Raw genomic sequence first — 23,419 nt, 5'->3', positions numbered from 1 at the left:
ATGATGACATCTAAAATTGACAGTCCTCCCCCCTATGAGCAAGCACTACATCATCCTAAATGTGATAACTGCTCCTGCCAGCCACAGCATGGCTCCCCTCTTCCCCCACCTCCATCTTACAGTCCCAGTCCTGGCTACTGGGACCAAGGGTGTGTCTACCCACCAGCCAGCATGTGTCAAGGCCCTGGCTTCCCTCCAGCTGGGATGCCCACCACAATACCGACTCTGTGTGCTGGACTGCCTGCCTCCAACCCAGGTTCTGAGCGAGTGGCACAGTCTTGAAGTAATCACACCCTGCAATAAATTTAGATTAGGTGTAATAAGGATAAATTACCACTTGACTATTCCCAATTCTGCAGGAGAGATGGACGATTTTTTCAGCACCCAGTGGGAAAGCACATCTGTTCGGCATGCCTTCATTAGAAAGGTGAGAGTTTGTGACTGTGTATTGTTACCTTACTCAGAATACCAGTAACAATCCTGCTGATCTAATCTCCATCAAATCTAATGGTTTTTTTTTTGTTTGTTTTTTTATTTGTGGGCAGGTTTACTTAATTTTATCCGCACAGCTTGCCGTCACCTTCTCAGTTGTTGCTGTCTTTACATTTGTGTAAGTCTCTGTTTGTCCCAATACATTATTCCATCTTGTCAATTAATGCAGCTGATGAAGGGTAAGAGAGTCTGCCCTTTGGTGATGCCATATATCTGCTTTCACAGTGACCCAGTAAGGATGTTTGTCATTCAATACCCTGGTATCTACTGGGCATCTTTGTGAGTTACTTTCAAGAAACAAAAACACAGTTTTATGTATTCTTATATATATATATAATATTCATAGTGATGAATCTCTCCATAGTGTGGTTTATTTTGTGGTTTACTGCATTCTCATCTGCTGCAAAGAGCCAAGGTAAGCAAGGCCAAATAAGCTGGGGAAATAGTTTTATTACTGCTGCAGTTATAGCCAGTGATGCTTATGTTTTCTGTACTTTTAAAAAAATATTCACCTTCTTTTTTTGTTTAGGAGGCGTTTTCCATGGAATCTTGTGCTGCTTGGAGTATTTGTAAGTATTGTTTATTACACCAAACAGCACACTCAGACAACAACATTGCCAGTGCTGCAGCAGATACATATGGGCAGAAATATAAGAATATTGTGAGACTGAATTCGAGTTGAAGTCTGAAAATGTAAAGGCAGCCAGTAGGAAAGAGAGATCTCTGAAAAGTGGTAAAACTGACATTTAAGACACTGTATTCATGTTTGATCTTGCAGACTCTTGCCTTGTCTTACATGGCTGGAGCAATTTCGAGGTTTGTTTGTTTTTTTTGGGTTCATACAAGCAACACCAAAACAGCTCATTTTGACACTGATGTACACTGTGGTATATACGTTCCTTTTTGTTTTAATCACTACATGTATCCTTCACAGCTATTATGAAACCAAAGCAGTGTTTATCGCCATGGGAGTAACAGCATTAGTCTGTGTGGCTGTGACAGTCTTCTGCTTCCAAACCAAGGTACATGGAGACGTAAACTGTCTCGCTGTAGCTCAGTAGCCTGTGGCTTGTCAGAGGATGTCTTTGTTGTCGGTGTAAAAGAACTCCTTTGTCTTGCATTACAATGGGGTACTGAAATCCTTTAAATATTTATAACATTTTGGGATAAGATGTGAATCCAACTTCTCTGTCTGATGCAACTCGAGATACACAAGTTACTTTTTTGGCTGCTACATTTCTCTCTCTCTCTCTCACACACACTCACACATTTCTCTTTCACCTTATTCTGATCCTCTTTCACATTAGTCTCGCTCCTCTTTCATGTAGTTTGAAGCATATCAACTTCACTTTCATCCCCTTAATGACTTGCTTCTCATCACAGGTGGACTTCACCTCCTGCGGGGGATTCATCTGTATTGCGGCTGTTCTGCTCATGATCATTGGGATTGTTACAGCCATCGTCCTCAGCTTCCAATATGTGAGTCCGCTCTGGTCAAGTCCTTTAATTTATTCTCTTTACTCGTGTTTCTTTACGTGAGGAACAGCAGCTCCCAAGGGTGTATCTCTGTGACTGATTTCACATTCAGAGGCCTTTCTTATGTCACTCAACAGGTCCCCTGGCTGCATATGCTCTACGCTGCAATTGGAGCCATCGTTTACACTCTGGTGAGTCTACACTGACACAAATTGGGACAGTTTTTCAGCTTGGTATTATGAGTCTGCTGTTGAATAGCAAGAGGCATTAAAAGTCCTTACACTGCAAAATACACAGTTATTTAGTAGACCTAAATAATGTGCTGATAGGATGCTATTTCTAGAGCATTAGATCATATTTGTCTTGTTTTTGGTTGGTCTATCAAATAAAAACTTTTATTCATTCTAGAACTGTGAAAATGCTCAGTCGACCTGTTTATGTCATTTGCCTTTGGTTAACACACTTCAGTGGGAGAGTGGTGGAAAAGGAAAGACTAGCATGTCCAGAATCCCAGAATGGACACGGTTCACTCTCTGGGGATGTGGAACATGATCAATGCATATCATGGAAATTTTCATATTTTTAACAATGCTACAGGAACGGTGGCAGAGACGTCATTCTGTCTGCCACTTTGACCCAGAAAGGAAAATTTCAAAAACTGCACAGCTCAAAAAATGAAGGGAACACTCAATCTTTACAGTATAACACAGTCTGTTAACTTCAGGTATATCAATATGCCCAGTTAGGAAGCGAAAACTACTGTGAATCCCATGAGTGTGACAACAGTTGCACTGGAGAGGCAACAACAAAACAACCCCTAAAAGGGAAGGGTTTTGCAGTTAGTGGCCTCCTTATCCCTCCTGATGGATTTTTTCTATAGTTTGGCTTTTTGCTGGGTCACTTGTCACTATTTGAAAGAATAAGTTAGTACTTGCAGCTCATTCAGGCTGCGGAAGTAGATCAGCTCCTCTGGGAAGGCATGCCACTGCAAGAACGTTTGCTGTGCCAACAGGCCTGTTACACGAGGAGAGCTAGACAAGGCCATAGATGGGAATCAACCCAGCAGCAGGAACTTAACCTGTTACTTTGTGCAGGACAAACAGGAAAAGCACTGCCAGAGCCCTGTAATAACCTCCAGTGGGGTACTTGTGCATGTTTCTGACCAAAATGTTCGTCAGTGAGGTCTGAGCTTAGAGACCAGTGTTGTGCAGCTCAACTGGCATTCAGAGAACAGAATTGGTAGGTGATGTTGCAGGCAGCGAAACATTTGCCACAGTATCTCCACACTTTCACTTCTTTCACACGTGCTCAGTGTAAACCTGGTCTGATTAGAGACGCAGGTGATATGGATTCACAATGTCTTGTTTCCTAAGTGGACAGACTGATCTTCCTAAAGTTTAACTGTAATGATCAAGTGTTTTTTAAGGACATTTTATCAGTTTAACACTAACATGAGTTCCACATATGCTGCTCTGACTGAAATGTCACAAATAAATTTATATGAGAGAGATCGAGAGATCGAGAGATATATATAGAGAGAGAGAGATAGAGATAGAGAGAGATCTTTTGCTATTCCTGTCAGCCTCAGCTTTATTTTCTGTTTAGTATTAACATGGTAATACACTAAAAGGTACAGAATCATAGAGCCACTAGTATAGTTGTAGCCTCACACGTGCCGATATAGGATGTAAGTTTTTCCTTGTATTTGTTTGTACATCTGTTTACAAAAGACGCACAGTGTGACTGACCAGCAGTTTTTTTTGGAGTTAAGTATTTAATAGTTTAATCCAGCTGGTTTGCACCTCCATACTGCTCTCTATACAACCCAAACAGGGAAAAAAAAAAAATCATCTTTTCTTTGTTACAAACTTTGTCCTCCTCTTCACCTATTCTAGTTTTTAACGTACAACACCCAGCTTCTCATTGGAAATCGGGAGTTGGCCATCAGCCCAGAGGAGTACGTCTATGGAGCACTTTCTCTTTATGTTGATATTGTTCACATCTTCCTGTTCATCCTTCAAGTCAGTGGAGCTGCGACTGAATAAACCAGTGATTGTCAAGAGTTTGGACTTAGTGTATACTGTATTTGCTGATAGACATTAAGCAAACTGTGTATACGTGTGTAAATCAGAATGGTTATTACTTATTTTCTACATCAGTAACACTCGAGCACTTTGTTGGACTGTATGTAGCAGGACTGCAGCTGCAAAGCTTGCACTTACCAAGTGTGAATGAAGAGTCACTTAAGCTTTGCACATTTATATAGTTCTAAGTTAATATGAATATTTAATATGTGCATGTTAAAGAGTGTAGTAGTCTCAACTATTACTTCTACTGAACCTCCTTAAGTGATTCTGCCTCAAAAAAAGGGGACCAAAGTCATTTACAGATTAACACTTTTTTTATTGTCAGTGTTTAGACTTACAAAGGTTGTGTATTTGTAGTCATACTGCTGGACACCACAATCATTAGTCAAACATCTGTGCTGGTAGTAAGAGGGTCTAAGATCTGTTGTAAAGTACTTTTAATCTCTCCAAAGAGAAAACCTAGACAAATACCAACTCATTGATTAAAAATGAAGTGTGTGAGTAGAGCTTTCTAGGAACGGTCTTTAATCACTGGCCATTTCCTTTGTTCTCATTGATGTTTCTATTTGTTGTTAGTAAATGATGCACACCAATCAATAAATTATACCCTGCTGTTAAAACTGTTTTCTTCTCTCATGTCAGTGGTGGCACTAGATCCTATACGCTCTGCATTTCCTGATTATTATAGTATTAGACAGTATTGTTTCCCATCACCAGCATTCTAGTTGTCCACACTGGAAGGTTCAAGGTGTCAGGCGCTTAGGGTCACGTGGGAACATGGAGGTCTGTCGCACATTGTGGAGACCCAGGTAGAGCATGCAGACTCTCTCCAGACCTGTGAAAGGTGACATCTCCATCACTTTGTTAAAATTTTTACAAAGCATCCAGATCCAAAGTCACTCTGATGACAAAAAAAAAAAAAAAAAAACATTCCTGCAGATTCCCCAAGAAAACATATTTCTTACCAATGCCTCCGCCACCATGTGGGGGGGCGCCATAGCGGAAGGAGTCAATGTATGCCTTGATCTTCTCCAGATCTATAGAATTAAAAAAAAAAAAAAAGAGGCACAGTTAAAAAAAAAATAAATAAATTCAATACATTTTCTGGTGTTGTTCCGCTGGTTGCCAATAGAGGGAGACAAATTATTTGAAATTCACTCTGTGCTCCGCAAACAGAAACATCTCTTCCTCTTACCAATCTGGTGATGGATGGCCCTTTCTGTCAGAAGCTGAGCATCATGGACTCTCTGAGCTCCAGAGAGGATCTCTTCTCCTCTCATGAACATATCATAAGAATTGGAATATTTCTAGACAAAAATAAACAAGCTCAAGAATCAGGTTTTCCTCACATGTGATAATAACAGGAAGAAACAAAAAAAGACTTGGAAAGTTAAAAGCCTGCAAGCTGACAGTGCTGAAATTGTGACCCACACGAGGTAACACTGACACAAAACCCAAGTAACAGTAATGTTTATGATAGAAAGATGAGGAAAGGAAGATTTCAATTCTTAAAGCCAAATATTAACAGAAACACAGATGTGACAACTGAAATTTACAAAGATAGTATTAAAAATTTTTGCATTAAGTTTTCTACACGGGCCACAGTTCTAGTTTAACAGGTTGGTGTATTTGTGTGTGAAAGGACTTACAGGGTCGTTTGGATCAGGCATCGTGTAAAACGGCCTAACAGCCAGCGGGTACTTATCGAGCACATAGAAGTCGGTATCATACTGTAGGAAAAATAAAAGAGGGTTGAGAGAGTCAACAGCTGCATACTAGGGTACTAATAAAGACGTGTGTATCCTCTTCTTCATGTAACAGTGGGCTTGAATAATAAAGTATTTCTCCAGAACACGGTAGGGTCTTTACTTTACAGTATAGAGTGCCTCAAGGTAACTGATGTTGTGATTTGTGTTGTGATTACACTACATAAATGAACCTGAATTGAATTGAAATGAACCTTTTGTTTGTGGTCACTACATATTCTAAAACACCAGCTTGAAGATAAATGATGTGCTGTTTCCTTCACCTGTCAAAGGCCTACACTCTGTCTCTGCCAGTGTCACATGGAAATCTACTGCAGTTCAGACGTGATGCCTAACTCAGTGGCTCGATTTGGCTTTTTTTTTTTTTTTGGAAGAATTCTGAAGAAGACCAACAGCTGGTCTGTCAAGGTTCTGGAGTTCTAATATGCAAACTGGCTTTTTACTACTTAAAAATCCCACATGGGTTTTTATCTTACACAAAAATGTTAGCAGACAGTATTTGATTATGTCACATTTATATCTGGGCAGCACGGTGGCGTAGTGGTTAGCACTGCTGCCTCACAGTTAGAATACCATCTGGAAGGCCTGGGTTCGATTCCACCTTGGCCCAGGCCTCTCCCTCTCTGTGTGGAGTTTGCATGTTCTCCCCGTGCTTGCGTGGGTTTCCTCCGGGTACTCCGGTTTCCTCCCACTTTCCAAAGACATGCACTTACTGGGGTTAGGTTAATTGGCTAATCTAAATTGCCCATAGGTGTGAATGAGAGCATGAATGTGAGTGTGAAAGGTTGTCTGTCCCTCTGTGTTGGCCCTGCAACAGGCTGGCGACCTGTTCAGGGTGTACCCTGCCTCTCGCCCTATGACAGCTGGGATAGGCTCCAGCCCCCCCGCGACCCTTAACAGGATGTGCGGATGGATGGATGGACATTTATATCTTTACAGTCTGATATTTAATGAGTGAAATACATTTCTCAACACACCTTTTCCTTGACGAGACGGCCAAGCAGCTTTTCATTGGGTGTACTAAAAAACAAAAAAACACATTTACTTTAACATGGATAGCTGCATCTCACATTGTTTATGTGCTATTTTAACTGATTACAATAAAGTGAATATTTTATAATTATTACTCATGTTAATTTTTATGCTCCAACTGTACTGCAGATCACAGCTTTGATCACAAGGATTACTTAAACACCAGCAGTGATCTTTCACATCCTCTCTTTAAGCACATGTCAAATTTTTTACTTCTGCTTTTATCAAATGGAATCATCTGATGAGATGAGCTGGATGTAGAGCAAAGGCTGTGTGATGTATTCTAACCTGAGGTCTTCCTCATCACCCATCTCAACCCCGGCCTCACGCAGCATGGCCACGGCCTCGGTGTACTCCAGCCTCAGAGTGGGCTCCAGGAATTTGAAAGGCTCACTTGGGAACTGCTTATTCACCGTCTGAATCTCTGTCTGGAAGCTGACACAGAGGCACATGTATAGCTGTGTTTCCATAGTGCTGAGAGGACATCACGCTGACAGTAGTTCATTTGCTGCTAAACTTAACCAGACCACTAATCTTCTAACCTAAACTTACACCAAGTTTAATGTTATAATCATAATTTATGTCTGTGTAAATATACTCACATTACTGTGCAAAAGTCTTGAGTCACCTCTGATTTCTTCACATTTTGTTTCCACGTTTTTGTTTGGATATTAGCTGCTTGTTCTCTCATTTTTACCTGACCACTTTCAGACGATTATTTTTGGTTCGTTGAGCCATTTAAGACTGACCTATGAATAATTCAAGCATTTAAAAATAAGGCTTCTAACTCAAAGGATGAACCAGTGTTGAACCAATTTGAAATTGTATCTTTGGGCACTTTGTTAATAGCAGCCTGTTGCAAGAACCCATTATTTGTTCCCATTTCTTTAGTTGAATCTATTTAAAAAAAAATACAAAGATAAGACAGGTTGATGGATATAAAATAGTAATTTTGCACCAGGGTGATTCCCAAAGAACCATTAGCCGAAAACTTGGCATATCTCAGCACTGTGTGCAGTGTTAATAAACTGGACAAGGCTTTAAAAAAAAAAGAAAAAAAACCTATCCACAGCAGACGAACAGTAACAGACCTAAACTGGGACCTGAGAGAAGCCTTTGATCCATTTACTGTTCACTGAAGCCTCATCAGAAAGACGGCTGTCAAGAAGCCATTCTTAAGGAAGGGAAACAGGAAGCGATGGCTGAGGTACGACAAATTACACATGAACTGGACTGAAAATCAGTAGAAAAAGGCCTCCTGATGCGATGAATCCAAATTAGAAATTTTTGGCTCAAATCATTGTAAATATGTAAGGAGGAGGTCAGGAGAGGTAAAACGGTGAGGGTCTACAGCCATCTGTAAAACACAGTGGAGCAAAATGTCCTTCAAGAATCCTCGAGAACTCTTCCTGAAGACTGCTGAAAGAGATTCCACGAAAGTTCAGGCGATCATGCCAGATACTGACCAAATACTGACTTTCAAGCTTGTTTTGCCTTATAGAATATTTTTCCATGTATGTTTGCACGTTTCAATAAATCACAAAACCCACTTCCCATTTTCTGAGCAAAACATTAAGAAATGAGGGGTCATGCAACACTTCTGCACAGTACTGTAAGTACACAAACACAAACTACAACCTACTATTGAGGGACACAGAATTCCTGTTCACATACAGACAAATGCCAGATTCATTTGGTTGTTCATATAATTGTCACAGCCCACATTTATTATCCGAGTCTTTATTTTCTTGTCCAGTTTTTAACTATATTGTCCTAATGTCTTTTTACTTTCTTGTATCACAATTAGAACACCTGACAATTATCACTATTATAAATCATCAAAGTAACAGGAGATGACAAACAGAACTCGAAAGAGACAAAGTCATCCGTGCTTCAAGTGCTGGAACAAAAGACCACAACACATTCAAAATACTTTCCTACGTCAAGAGGAACAGTCTGGAAAGTCATGAGAACAAAGGCTAAAAAGTCAAACTACCCTGAGAAAGAGGAACAGCGGTCACAACCTGAAACTAACTAACGTCATAGACATTAAAAAGGGAATTTAAATTAAGCTGGCTGACACCCAACTCAGTGTTCCACTGACTTAATACAGTTCTTCCCTGGGGGATTTACTTTATAATAAAAGCCTTGTGAAGATAGAATAAAGTGTGATCTGTAATAGATCAATGCTCAATGATTCAGTACAACCCCCCGTATGTTTTTCACTGGAATAAATAAGTCTAGAAACCCCTGACATCTACATGACTCCAGAAAGTTTCACTCAGTATTCTTCTTTTAGTCAAACATCTGCTATTGAAGCTCTTAATGCCTGCTGTACTGATTTACACCACTAGGAGGCAATAAAACCACATCCTAACATCGTCTTGCTGGCAGTTCACTTAACAGTTGAAGTGGAAATTGCTGACATTCATCCAACCACACAGCCATATGTGATGACATTTAATTAATCTAGATTTAGCAATTAAATAGTTTTACTTAGACATACACACTTTGACATTTTGCTATCCACAAAATGTTCACAACAGAACTGATCCTGTCAATATTCAGCTCACATGTCAAGTACAAAACTGCGACACACATGTCCAACAGTTTTTAGCTCATCTTTCACCTCAACTCACTGACAAATATATATCTCACTTGTCTCTCAAGCCCTTGAAGATCTGCACCATGGTGTCAGTGATAGAGTCGATCACTTCGTGGTAATGGTAGCGGAAAGCCATCTCAATATCCAGACCCACAAACTCGGTCAGGTGACGGTGAGTGTTGGAGTCTTCCGCCCTGAAAACTGAAATGATGCAGATTTAATATCAGTGCTGAAACAAAACAAACTGCAGTGCAGCAGAAGCAAAGCAAAGTTTCTGCACACGTCGTTTTCATTGTGCTCTAAATTCCTAAATGTACATTTGGACGTCTCACAAACCAGCAGTCCATATAAAGGCTCATCAAGCTTACAATCTGGCTTTTGACTCGTTATCACGTAAAACTTCATGAAACAAGGACGTGTTGATGAGCACACTGTCAGTGAAAAGCAGTTTTCTCAATGGAAAAGTTCATGTTAATATCATTGCAAAATGTGGGCTCTTTCTCCTTACTGTCATTTTCACTGTTTACTTGATTGAAATGTACTTTATAAACTCTGTATGAATGCTGCTAGCACAAAATTACTTCAGATTACTGCACTATTCTAAAGCAGAGTACTTTACAAGTACTTGTATGGTGAATTAATAACATCATGGCTGCTATTTTCATTTAGTGGGAGTTAATGGTCATAAACGAGGATAGATACTTCAGTGTTGGAGAGTTTTGGGGTTTTTTCCCCCCATTCTCTGCATGTACAGGTCTACAGACTGATAAAAGTGCTAAAAAAGACACAGACACAGCTGATTAAATGTGTTTCTGCATCTACATAGTTTGGCTTAAATCATGCATGTGTTCCTGCACATAATTTCACAATGATGGAGATTTATAAAACACAACCATGCATATAAAGTTTTATTCAAGTGTGTCTGAAACAAAGTTTATATGCATATTCCTGTTTTTGTATTCACAGAGTGTTAGTCTAAGACCTGTAAAGAACTACTTGTCTGACCCCTGCACATATTTGAACAAACTGGAAACCTAAAATGATTTTAAGCATAAACAGAGATATTTGCTTCTCTGTAAGAAAGACGAGCTTCATGCTGACCTCTGTTTCTTCCCTGGTGGCCCTTTTTCAGTTGATTTTAGACAGCGGTAACATCGTTGTAGAAGCTAAATTTAAACATAGTTGCAGTTTTGCCACTGGGATTTTGAGGAGTGTTGATCCCATTTCTCCTTACATGCTGAATCACTGAGTCTGTAACTAAGGCAACAGTGGTGAGGACATTGTTGCCTTAGAAGCAGTAATGACCTTAAGCCCTTTGATTTCTCTGTGGTGTTACACAGAAGAAAACAAAAACCTCAGTCCAGTCAGTAGAATACTGAACGTGCATCTTTCTCCCAGATGTTTTATTCAATCTTGGGCGGGAATCCAGTATTGAATAAAAGTCAGACACAAGTGTCGACTTGTGTCTGACTATGTATAGGCTAAATTCTTTACACACACAATCAGATGAAGGCAGAGTTTTCTCAGATAATCAGATGGTGGCAGTGTTTGCTTGGATTTCCTTGAAACTTGGATCTATAAAGTCTTTTACAAGTCCCATTAAGTCAATAACACGCTAAGCTCTACAACAGTTTTGACACAATAAAAGCAACAGAGGGAAGTCTGTTAAAGTTTAACAATCTAAATGCATTTAGTGACATTTTAAAACCGTTCTCAGTCAATAGGGTCTAAATTTTTCATTACACTCTTGCTGCTCCTTTTTCTGTTTGCCAGTGCATAAGGTGACATATTGGTGGGAGGGGCTTACCTGGACCTACACAAAAGACCTTGTCAAAGTCGGCGCAGATGCACATCTGCTTGTAGAGCTGGGGAGACTGGGCCAGATAGGCGCTGGTTTTAAAGTAAGACACTGTGAAGACGTTAGCTCCGCCTTCACTGGCAGCTACAAATGGACAAAGAAAAGCGGTGACCATTAATGACAAAGGAAGCTACTACAGTAAAGAAATGAAAGTGTCCTGCTTCAACCAGTCCACTTTATGATATATATTTCCTATTTACTGTTGAGTGGCAGTTGGAACTATTTAGCACACATTTTTTTTCCCTGACAAATAAATGCCATCATTCAGTTAAAGACCAGGCTTCTGATAACGGCTGGAGAGATGACAGGCACAGAAGCTGACCCCCAAACAGAGGCCAGTGTAAAAAAAAAAAAAAAAAATTTTCACAGTAAAGGTATTCGTAAGAAATAAAGGCTTACTGTCCACTAAAACCCTTGGAATTTTAATTTGAAACTGCTACAGGAACTGTTCTGTGTTTTTGTTTGCTCATTTTGTGTATTAAATTCCTTACTGTTAGATTAGTGACGCTGTGATACCATGAGTGCAGTGGTTTGCTGTATTTATGACCATCACTAGCAAAGAAAAGTGTATCCAGGGAGATGATGAGAGATGGTCTGCTTGTTCCAGACAAAGACGTGTGCTTAGAAACTCAAGTCATCCCTGTGATCTCTGTCAGGAACTTTAATAGGACAAAAGTAAAAGGCTCAGAAAGACAGCCACTACGCACCACTATGAATACTACGCATCTGCTGAAGTCAATAAAGGCCCCACTTTTTGACCTGCTCACTAGAAAAGCTTTTTTTATTTTTCCCCTTCATTAATCAAATAAAAACAATATGACTGCTGGGCAAGTTTTTTCAAAACAAACATCATTCTCAGTACATCCTGGCCCAGACTTATATAACTTATCTGCTGCCTCCTATGTGACAAATACGTCAGACAGCTTTATCTCATATTTTCATGCTGTGGGTGGGGGTGTACATGTAGTACAAATTGTTCACAGCGTGCACTATGGGTGGTGGCACACAGGAAGATGTGGTTTTGTAAAAAAGTAGCATGTTGATTCATGGGTGGCGCCAAAATTAAAACGCGCCACTTTTGAATTTATTGTGGGAGGAAAAGCCACCATCATTGGCTCTTTAAGAAAAGAGGAAGTGAGAGCGTGGAGGTTTCGCCACAGTTCATTTAAAACACGTGAGGAATGTGGGATGCTGAAGAGTACAATATAAGACTGCGCTTTAATTCACTTTAGGGAAAGTTTTAAACGTGTGTAAAAGCATGTGGAGCCTCCACTTTGAGTTAACCCTACAACACCAATGTGAGTTTTCACTTCACTATCACTCTCACTTTCATGTGGGTGAAAAAGAAAAATCACCCAACATTCTTCGTATTCGAGGGTTAATGCTGAACAAAATAAAGCCTGGATAACAGAGAAGCCATTTAATGAAAGCTCCAATAACTCTTTCTCTTGAATATTGGTGAGAAGATGTCTGTCTGAATTCTAAGTTTTTCCTTTCAGTCTTCCTTTTCTTCACTAAAGTGAGATGAGGTCTTTTGGGAACGATCTTAAGGAAAGCCTCTCCTGTCAAATTAGAAGGGCGCTGTGTGGAAATGTGAAAGCAGAGAGGCTGACGTGAGAGCTGGTCGATGCATCAAAATTCCCAGTGGTCTGGATTAAAATCCTCATAGGTCTGAAACAGTGAAATTCTCCCTAATACCTTATTGTCTGTTGTCTCCTTAGCAGAGATGTGCATGACTTCTTTTTGTTTGTTTTGCTCCTTTTCTTTTTTGTTTTAATTTCTAAGTGTTTCATGAGCTTTAACTGAACTTTATATTTTGTTCTTGACTTGAATTGTAGTCTACAACAGGCTGCAGAGGAAGTCAACTTTACAACTGTCACAATGACTCACGAGCCACCTGTGGGTGGTGATACGAAAACAAGCATGCTCCTACTGAAACATCTAATCAAAAATGATTCAGTGTATGCTAGTCTCAGTTTTCCCACGTGCCAGTGTGGCGGAGTATTGTTTTTTCTTTTTTTTTTTACCTGATATGATTTTCGGCGTCTGGATCTCCACAAAGCCCTTTTTGGTGAGTGTGTCTCTGAAGAGCTGGCACACACCTGACTGAAGGCGGAAGATGGCCTGGCTGGTGGTTGTCTTTCAGAGGGATACACAAAAATAAACACTATCACAACAGTTGCTATGATTCATTTGCTTTATTACACAACCATAACAGATGTGTGAAAACAAGACTGGCAGTTTTTTTTTCCATGGCTCTCCTGTCTGAGTGAAGGGTGTGACAATTTCTTGTTGGCAACGGCAAGACGCGCATTCAAACCCCGCAAGACCCACTGGAACTCAAAACTCTTCATTATTAATATAAATACTGAAACCAAGGTGAGGACTGAAACTGTTGTGAAGAGGTTACTGTAAAAACCTCAAGTTATAAAACCCCAAAAGTGCAACAGTTGGGCAACAGAGCACATCAAATCATCAGTGAACACTCACAAAGACTGACTGACTCATCAAAATGACCACAGCATTTCTACAATTGAGCTTCTCTGGTTTTCAACTCCAGTTACCATACATCATCGTGAAGTCAGACCCGGGTCTTTTCAATACATAACGCACAGGTCTGCGTTAATTAAAGCGCTTCACATTCCCCCTCTTTCCCATCTCTAGTGCCTGTCCAGGTCTGAATAGGCTTCGTCTGACTAACAGCCGGCAGACTCGAAATATGATCATGTCTAAATACTGGAAAGCTCATTAATCTGCAGACAATGCTTCAGGGTTGTCTGGCTGAAACTTTTCCTTCACTCGCAATCTGGATACTTGGCAGAAAGAAGAAGTGAAGAAAAATACAAAACTTTCCTGCTCAAAACACTTTTACCAGCCCCTATAAAAATGCATTGAAGCAAATAATCCATTCTACGCTCGCACCTCCTATGACTCATTTGCGTCACGTATCTCACATTGGGCTGTACCCAGTAATAAACCTCAGAACACCAACCTAAAAAAAAACCAGACTGTGCAAGACCTAATTTAAAAATTAGAAAGGTCTTCCTGTTTACAGCATGTCTGCAGTGAGTAGGCGTTAACAGTGGATGGGCTGGTGGGTGGCAGTTACTATCCTGAAACTGACAGTTCTTCTGATGGTGAGGGGCCTCATAAAATATACCTGAATCTGATATACCTCTCACACCTCTTTGAAACCCAGCTGCGGTGAATTCCTACCACAGACAGGTTTCAAAGCCCAAATTCAAAAGTTTAAACATTTACCAGCACCCAATCATGGGCTGACTGTCATAACCAGAGGCTGTCGATACACCTGCTTGTAGGCTGACCACAATTTAATGCCAGCATCACTGTTAACATATCCATATGCATACTTTTCAAGTATCTCGTAGTCAGATTATTGCCTAGAATTCCTAAAGGAACCTGAAATGCATAAATCTGTATTATGAAATTTGCTTTTGCACAACAGCTATGATGGAGACACTCTTATTGAAGTCAGTCAGAAAAGCTTTCTTCAAAATGTTTGGTCCCATTTTGATGAAACATAACTGATGCTGCCCTGACTTTCTGTCCCCAACGGTCACATTTGAAATTTGATGAAGAGATGGAGGCTGTCATTCTGGCCTGCTTATTGCTGTTGTTAAAAATATAGTGTTTTAGCCTTCAATATGGCAGTGAAGACAGGAAATAAGGGGCCTGCAGTTTCAAACTGTGAATAATTTCCTATAAGCCTCAACATTTAAACCCCTGACAAGTGAAGTTGATCATCTAGTTACAATTCAATGTTCTGCTAATCCTTGGTGTACTACACTGAAAAGTTTATCACCCTTGGGTCAAAACAGCAGCGGCGTCCATCATTAGGTCACTGTCACACTGCTGAAACTGCTCAGGAGCTGTTCTTGAGCTAATCTGAGGCCACATGAAGTTTGGCGGTCTGCAGTGATTGACTGCAGAAAGTTGGCGACCTCCTTGCAATATGCGCCTCAGGATCCACTGACCCCACTCTGTGGTTTAACGTGGCCTTTCACTTTGTGGCTGAGATGCTGTGGTTCCAAGTCGCTCCAAATTTGTTTAATACCACGAACAGTTGACTGTGGAATATTTAGTAACGAGGAAATTTCACAACTGTGGCCATGGAAGCGATTGGAACACCCGAATTAAATGATTTGGATGGTTGAGTGAATACTTTTGGCAATACAGTGTAGGTAACCTGGAGCACAGTGTATCAGTTTTGATACACCAAATACTGTGATTAATCACAAAATAACTGACCATTAGTTAGAGTCCTAAAACTAACCTGAAGTATACTTGAGCTTGGAGCACTGCTCATATGCAGTCGCATTTCTTACATATTTTGAAGCCTGAGGTCACGTGAGCACTGCTGTTAGAGGATTTGTTTAGACTCCATTAAACATCAGCCATCGTGTCTGGATGACTGTCCAGAAATTGTCTGCAAGTCCAGCTCTCTTTTAAACCTAAAAATAACAAACTTTTAAACTTTAAAAATGTTCAAGATAGAAATGGAGTTTCATGTGAGCTATATAATTATTAGCAGTGTTTTATGGTTCCCTTCTGAAGCGTTTGCCACTGTGGGAAGCACTTTACAGCTTCAGTGGGCTCTTAAGAGCAAAACCGATGACAGACCCTAGTCCATGAGCTTAAAGTGCATAGTGTTGCAGAGGCAGGTGTTGTTGTGAAGCTTGTGAACAAAGTGGCTCTGTGCTGTGGTGTTGCTGCCTTCCTGCCAGTCGTATCTTCCATGTGGGAGGAACATATCAAAACAATGAGACACTCTGCGGCTTAGTGTCTTCTGCTGCTCGCATAAGTTTAGCACATCCTCCCAGCACTGCATAAGATTCATACCATCAGCCCACTAAATCAGAGCCTTTTCTTTTTCACTTTAGAGGTGCACTGGTTTTTTTTTTTTTGGGTGTTGTTTTTTTTTTTTTAAACAGGCTAGTTTATGAGTTTGTTTGCTATTCCTTCACAAATATTTTGCATTCTCCTAACTGCATAAAATGGGTGGTAGAAGTCTCCAGTACTAAGACAGAATGCAAGATGCAACATTAATTGTTATAATGGTAACAAAAGGCACTAATTAAACTATTTTTTTAAAAATCCATCAATTTTGTGCCAAGCCTGGGACACAGGGACTGCACTTTAAGCAGAGGGGCCCAGGCTTCCCTCTCCAATTCTTCCAGGGAGACACTGAGGCATTCTTAAGCCAACTGAGAGACATAATCTCTCTGCTGTGTCCTGGGTCTGGCCTGGGAGCTCCTTCTGGTGGGACACGCCTGAAGCATCTTGCTTAGGAGGAACCCAGAAGGCATCCTAGTCAGAAGGCTTCTGGCATTATTCATTTATTTAAATAGTCTGTGAATATCTAACCTTAAAAGAGAAGCTTAAAAACTTAAGGATTTAAATATCTAAGAATTTTTTTCCATCATTATAAATCAACTGCAAGATTAGATAGATCAAACCAAATGGAGATTTTGAATCATATGCAGCAATTTGCCCTCAGATGGCCTTCCTTGAGCTGGTAGAAACTTACCCTGAGATCAATCACCCTGTTGTCCAGCCTGGTGTCCTGGTTAACAGTTGCTCTGCCTTCCTGAGAACAAACACACACATACACACGCATAAAAACATGTTCACCTCACCAAAACCCCTCAGCCTATGAAATACTAAAAATCATTACTATTCAATTCCTGCTCTTCACACAGGCGTGTTTGCTGTCAGTGTTATGCAAGCATTTCTAGAGGCTTTTCAAACCTCACAAGGAAGAATATATAACAGAATGTGAAATACAAGAAATCTTTAGCTCTAAAGCTATTGGCAACTTAAAAATCAAAAACAATGCAATCAGCCTGCAAAAACCTTCCTGGGAACAATACACAACTCCCATGCACCTGCAGCTTAAACACTTACAGAACATCCAGCTAGTTAGCTCAATAATTACTATAGAGTCAAGTGCAATAAAAGACACCTGCAATGTGGGACAACAGGACAAAAAGAATATAAAGAAAAGGAAAAAGGTAACAACTGAAAAAGTAAATGTTTCATCGCAGGAGGAACCACTCCTCCCGGGGTTGTGGATGTCAGGCTTCCTGAGAGGACCACAGGGGTTTGAGCTAATAGCCTGTGTAGCCACATCCTGCTCCAAACAGCCCCACGCAGAGGGACAAAAGTGTTAGATGGGCAGACAGTTAGACAGAAATGGCTGTTGAGGCTAGAGTCTCTGGGGAAAGCAGGTGTTGCTACAAGTGTGTGACTGACATGCTGAATCCCAACAGAAAACACCTGAGATGCTGCTGCAGCTGCAGATATCGGCTTACTGGATAAACATGGATGGGCCCTCAGCTGTCTTTGGTATTGGAGAGACTCATTAATTTGCACACATGTACAATAGTATATGTATAATTTGATAGTGGATACACTGGATCTAAAACTACAGAAAAAAACGTTATCTGTTATTACACATTATGCTGATTCAACAACTTCATCCAGAATATTCTTACTCAAATATTCAACATTTCCACTTGTACAAATTTGGGGACTGTAGCTGATCCTCTACAGTAGAATAATCTTTTTTTTTTTTTACTTGAATCAAGAAACAGAGCCAACCACACTGAGTTGAATTGCTGTTCAGCCATCCTTTTACACCGCTGAAACAACAGCCTCAAAGTTGAACATTTATTTACAACCAACTAAACTGCAGCTAGGAAAAAAGAATGGCTTTTTAAATGCTTCATGATTTTCCTAAATGATTCTGCATCGCTGCACAATTCCTTAATTGGAATTCAGAGAACTCCCTCAACACTGGCAGCCGGCTCCTATAAACACTGTGCGATGAAATCACCATTTGCATGAGGAGGGTGATTCAAACAAGGTGATTAGGTTTAATCAGCCAATCCTTGACTCTGCCAAAAACACAAATCTCCATCCTCCTAACTGAAAACAGCCTCGCTGAAAGAGTGGAGTTAGATCACAGCATGAATGTGCTTTAATTTTGCTTTCGATATAAAGGATTCAGATAAATACTGACGTAATTGGTAATTATTTTATATTCATTGTGTAGTTAAACCAAAACTATCTGTGTACTCCATGACAGTCAAAGGACTCACACACACAGTAACTGTCAGGTTTTGTTTTTTTACAATGAGAGGCTGATTTCAGAAGTTTTTAGATTGCCTAAAATGCTACGTTATGCTACCAATAATTTTCAAATGAATAATAATTACTTGGCCTGTACTCTGTACTTGGATTTTGAGTGAAGTACGCTTTTCACGGCCCCTCATCCATCCCCACATTCATCCTCACCTCTTCTCCCTCTCCTTCAGGTCTGACAGCATCCTCCAGCTGCAGCGGAAGACGAGGCTCTGCCTGGCTGATGACAAAAATCTGAGAAGGGAAAAAACAAAACAAAAAAAAAACATGAAATTAAAAAGTGTGATAAACCACTGGTGTTTTCATTCGATTCTGAGACAATGGAAAGTCCCTGGACTCAAGAAACAGGCGAAGAAGGTGAAAATGAAAGGGAGTGAGCTGCATCTGTTAAAACCTCATCAATGTGTGAGAAAATCAACTGATGGGTTTCTGTGCTGCTAACAAAGTCTGACAACTGCTGTTTTGTGCTGTTGGGTTTCTCATTTACATTGGACAAACTATCAGAGAAAAATTTGTTCTTTACCTCAGAATCTGATTTAGTCACTACATCAAGCAAAGCTAGTATAGTACAAAAAGTACAAAAGAGCCTTGAGGTGAGCCTTTGTTACATTTTGTTGCTATATAAATAAACCTGAACTGAATTATTAACCCACATTGGATGTTTTGATATACATAATGTTCAGATACTGTGTTAAGTCAAGAGTTTAAAGGAAGAGTTAAATTTTCAGTGACTACTGTAAAAGACTGTTTGGTACCTGCGTGAATGACATGAATTATGGATGCTCCATTGTCTGGGTGCATAAGCACTGCATGTGCTGGGAGCCAAAATATACCCTCTTTGGTGTTTTTATTTAAACTTGTAGGAGACATTAGGGGCTTTAAAAGCAACTCTCTCTGTTTACATGTTTGTCTGCTAAGAACTGCCCATTAAGGACTGTAGTCAAAGTGCCAACCCTTTCAACGTGAAGCTCGACGTCCTGCTGGGAACAGCTCTCGATCTTCGGCTCCACTTTCCTCACCGTCGCCTCCACATCTACGATGCTCTCCTTGGTGATGCTGGTGGAAACATTCAGGGGGAGGACAGTGTAAGCAACACACAGCACTTACAAAACAAATTGACCTGTTTGGAAAGACAACTGTGTGAAAACCACATATCCGTTAAACTATGAACGGTGCTTGCAGATGAGTTTTTACATTTTTTGTGGTGTTGTGTAACAAAGATAGCGTGGGGTATACGGGTGAGTGATTTTTGACTGGGTGGTAGTTTGTCCCCCCGATCAGTCTAAAAATAGAATAGTACAGAACTGACATTTTTTTTTATGGGTTAATTGAGATACCAAAAGAGCTTGTGGCTTTTGTGGCGTAACGAACCACCACTGCTCTTTTCATACGCATCATAAATGTGATTCTACATGGGTTAGGCTCAAATTACCAGGCAGCAGCAACAAGGCAGAAAATGTTCTTATCGTCATCTTTTTCATATTTTTAGAAAAATGTGTGTCTGAGAGAAAAAAGAAAAAAAAATGATCACAGTTCACAATTTTACCCACTAAAATAAATTTTAGTACCATCACAACATTCCTATCATCACATTATTTGTTAAAAGGTGTTTATTTAATGCTTAAAGCTTAAAGAGAAGTCAAACCTAGTTGTTGATGGTGTGTTTTTTTTTCTCTGGGATAAAGACCACGTGAGACCCAACTCCTTTTCAAACAATTCAACAGCAGTTTTAAACTCAGGTGAAAGGATAAATTATAGTAAAGTGCACAATCCCAAATTTCTTATTGGCACAATAATTTCAGTCACAAAGGACAAAAAGTAAACAAACACAAGCAGTGGGGCTCAAGGGGAATTTGTTAGCTTTGATAAAACGTGCCTCATACTCGAGCTCCTGGAAAGTACCCAGCTCTACTACAAAAACAGTTTGACTTTGAGAACTGGGGTAAGAATTTCCCTACTGCCAGCCACAGCATACAAGGGGAACCCTTTTTAATTTTCTTACAATCCATTTATAAAACAATGCAGCATGCCCCTGAACAGGCTCCTCACTGAAACCCAAAGCAGCATCTGAGGTACAACACCCACTGTCTCACAGCACAAAGCCAGATGGGAAACCCTCTATAATCCTCCACTCCTTCTCATTACAAAGCAGTAATGAGGGACTGAACACTGGGGTACTGCTGTCCCTTCAGCCCCACGACAGCTGCCACCAGAACCATTCCCCTCAAGTCGGAGATCAGCTAGATAAATAAATCCCCACATTAATAACCTCCGCCGCAGGACAGAAGTCTAATGGCGACACACTGAGCCCACACTAACAGAAACAGATTCATTCGACACTGAAAAAGACATCAAGAAGAAAACAGAGGAAACGCTTGAAAAAATGGAAGGACAAGCTGACTGGTTTTACAACCCTGCTTCCAAGCTAACTTTAACATTAACTTACAACACTATATGCTATATATTAATCTATTATACACGAGTCAAAACTACCAGAGTTAATTTTGGGTCACTTCAGATTTATTATGTGTATGATGATGTAAAAATGAGAATCTTTAACACTAACAGTAAGTCACTATATCATTCATTCTGTCCTCATATCAGCATAAGAAGAAGAAAGCCTGTTCTTTTTACATACAGTTTATGATTCTGATCTCCTGTCAGAGGAGGACAGGAAATTGTACCATCTTTGCAACGGGCAGCAACTACCGCCAGGTGATGACACATACCTTCCCCAATCACACAACAAGCATGATAAATAAGTTGCTTTTACATAATTGCTTCTTACTCTGTCTCTAAGCTGATTTAAGTACCCTGCGAGTCAGTATTAAAATGCAAACATGTGTATATCAAGGCACAGCACATCATCACGAAGTGTTATTTAAGAAAAACAACAGGTATTCCTTCTAGAGACAGGAAAAAATATTTTTTTCATTTAAAAATGCTAAGGGCTCTGATTCCTGATTGAATTAAACCAACCAATGCCAACAGCTGACATGTTATTTCACTTTCAGAGCTCAGCTGCAATTCCTCCTCTGCTCTTCACTCAGCACTTGTGAGGTAATTGAGCAGAGTAAAGGTTGAGGATAGACAGAAGATCGCATAATTAAACTGTGTGAATGGTAGGATGATCACTTGGACATATTATACAAGTAAGGGAACTTTTTAGCAATGCAATCTCGGCCCTTAGAGCGGTTATGAGGGGATTTACTTGTAATCCAGGGTCTCAATCAGCTTGTCAATCATCAGACCACAGTGTCTGAAACTAAATGTGGGCCACAAAGCTACAGGAATGATAGTGCCACCTGTTCTTAGTGATAAAGCATAACAGCGGTGTTGTTTGGAGACCTGTTTGGCAAGTCGAAGTGCAACTTTGCTATTATTTAGTTTTGATGTAAGGCAGCGTTGTCTTGACAACGATGTCATCACTTTAACTTGCTGTGGTGCTAGGTTGTCAAGTAGTGCAGGACCGCAAAACAATCCTACTGTTCAACCAAAACATTGCAGAACAAGATTGAGAATGTACTGCGCATAAAAGAAATCACTGGTTACAAAAATATATCAAAAAGACTAAATTTTTACACTATACACTACATACACTATATTGCCAAAATTTTGACTCACTCATCCAACTCATTGAATTCAGGTGTTCCAATCACTTCCATGGCCACAGGTGTACAAAAACCAAGCACCTAGGCATGCAGACTGCTTCCACAAACATCTGTGAAAGAATGGGTTGCTCTCAGGAGCTCAGTGAATTCCACCGTGGTACCGTGACAGGATGCCACCTGTGCAGTCGTGAAACTTTCTCTCTGCTAAATATTCCAGTCATCTGTTAGTGGTATTACAACAAATTTGCAGTGACTTGGAACGACAGCAACTCAGTCACAAAGTGGACGAGTCTGGGTTTGGCAGTTGCATTGTGCCAAGTGTAAAGTTTGGTGAAGGAAGGATTATGGTGTGGGGGTGTTAATCAGGAGTTGGGCTTGCCCCCTTAGTTCCAGTGAAAGGAACTCTTAATGCGTCAGCATACCAAGACATTTTTGACAATTTTGGCCATCCCCAAACTGTTCTGCAAACAGTTTGGGGATGGCCCCTTCCTGTTCCAACATCACTGCACACCAATGCACAAAGCAAGGTCCATAAAGACATGGATGAGTGGGTTTGGTGTGGAAGAACTTGACTGGCCTGCAGAGTTCTGACCTCAACCCGCCAGAACACAGGCCTCCTGAGGTTTCTGGCACCTGGATGTCTGATTCTGTTTTTTCAGAGCATCCCGTGAGATCAGTTGAGTTTTTCTGGTCAGGCTAAACCCTTTTCCTTTTTTAAAGTTTTTATCTTTTGGCTTCTCGCCTTTATTCAATAGTTCGTAGTGAAGAGTAGACAGGAAGGAGAGGAAGAGAATGGAGGAAGATACGCAGCAAAGGGCCACGACTTGGACTCAAACCCGGGCTGTTGCATTTCAGCCATATGACATATGGTCGCCTCAACAAGTGAGCTAAACTGACGCCCAGCTACAGCAATGTGACAGTGACCTAATTAGGAACCCTGCTGCTGTTGGGGCTTACTGTTTTAACCCAAGGGCAGATGTGATATACTTTTCAGTATAGTACACCAAGGATTAGCAGAACATTAAATTGTAACTAGATGATCAATGCCATTCACTTCACTTATAAGGGGTTTAAATAGCTTATAGGAAATGACTTAGAATTTGAAACTGCAGGCCCCTTCTTGCCTGTCTCCAGTGCCATTTTGAAAGCTAAAAAACTATATTTCAACAACAGCAAGAAGCAGGCCAGCTGAGTTACTATAAAGAGGAACTGTGGCTGTGTCAGGAGTTTGTGACACTTGTTACAAAGTGGGGTCAGTGAGACAAGTCAGTTAACATCCAGACTCTAGTCTGAGCAGTAGTGACCTTGCCCTCATTAGACAAATGAGC

The 23,419-nt window shown here is 40.4% G+C and overlaps 2 protein-coding genes across 3 annotated transcripts in view; one reads left to right on the top strand and one right to left on the bottom strand.

Annotated features, from left to right (window-relative positions):
- LOC115800672 (protein lifeguard 3-like) lies at nt 1–4,361 on the top strand. Of its 2 annotated transcripts, XM_030758161.1 has the most exons (11): nt 1–256; nt 360–427; nt 546–610; nt 718–771; nt 857–907; nt 1,022–1,061; nt 1,271–1,308; nt 1,427–1,514; nt 1,876–1,971; nt 2,106–2,159; nt 3,864–4,361. In XM_030758161.1, exons 1-11 carry the CDS (start codon nt 1–3, stop codon nt 4,011–4,013), a joined length of 960 nt encoding a protein of 319 aa, XP_030614021.1. In that variant the 3' UTR covers nt 4,014–4,361. The 2 variants fall into 2 exon arrangements, with proteins under 2 accessions (XP_030614021.1, XP_030614020.1); XM_030758160.1 differs by having other exon boundaries at nt 89–427.
- The window catches only part of dars1 (aspartyl-tRNA synthetase 1), a 30,486-nt gene continuing 11,414 nt past the window's right edge, over nt 4,348–23,419 (bottom strand). The window contains exons 7-18 of the mRNA XM_030758159.1: nt 19,434–19,536; nt 18,634–18,714; nt 16,865–16,924; nt 13,344–13,455; nt 11,266–11,400; nt 9,512–9,659; nt 7,142–7,288; nt 6,799–6,841; nt 5,705–5,785; nt 5,251–5,362; nt 5,021–5,092; nt 4,348–4,890 (exon numbers count right to left, since the gene is read on the bottom strand). Coding sequence (XP_030614019.1) covers nt 4,799–4,890; nt 5,021–5,092; nt 5,251–5,362; nt 5,705–5,785; nt 6,799–6,841; nt 7,142–7,288; nt 9,512–9,659; nt 11,266–11,400; nt 13,344–13,455; nt 16,865–16,924; nt 18,634–18,714; nt 19,434–19,536 — 1,186 coding nt within the window. The 3' untranslated portion in view covers nt 4,348–4,798. The remainder of the gene's footprint in view (nt 4,891–5,020; nt 5,093–5,250; nt 5,363–5,704; nt 5,786–6,798; nt 6,842–7,141; nt 7,289–9,511; nt 9,660–11,265; nt 11,401–13,343; nt 13,456–16,864; nt 16,925–18,633; nt 18,715–19,433; nt 19,537–23,419) is intronic.

Source organism: Archocentrus centrarchus, chromosome 21, assembly GCF_007364275.1.
Source record: "Archocentrus centrarchus isolate MPI-CPG fArcCen1 chromosome 21, fArcCen1, whole genome shotgun sequence".
NCBI lineage: Eukaryota > Metazoa > Chordata > Actinopteri > Cichliformes > Cichlidae > Archocentrus > Archocentrus centrarchus.
Note: the sequence above shows the minus strand (reverse complement) of the source record. Positions and strands in the feature narration are given on the sequence as shown.

Bases quoted from the DNA above. Each gene is read 5' to 3' on its own strand.
- LOC115800672 (XM_030758160.1), top strand. From the start codon at position 89: ATGGCTCCCCTCTTCCCCCACCTCCATCTTACAGTCCCAGTCCTGGCT. The intron at 1,062-1,270 runs GTAAGTATTGTT...TTGATCTTGCAG, and splicing joins TTGTGCTGCTTGGAGTATTT to ACTCTTGCCTTGTCTTACAT. The intron at 1,972-2,105 runs GTGAGTCCGCTC...GTCACTCAACAG, and splicing joins TCGTCCTCAGCTTCCAATAT to GTCCCCTGGCTGCATATGCT.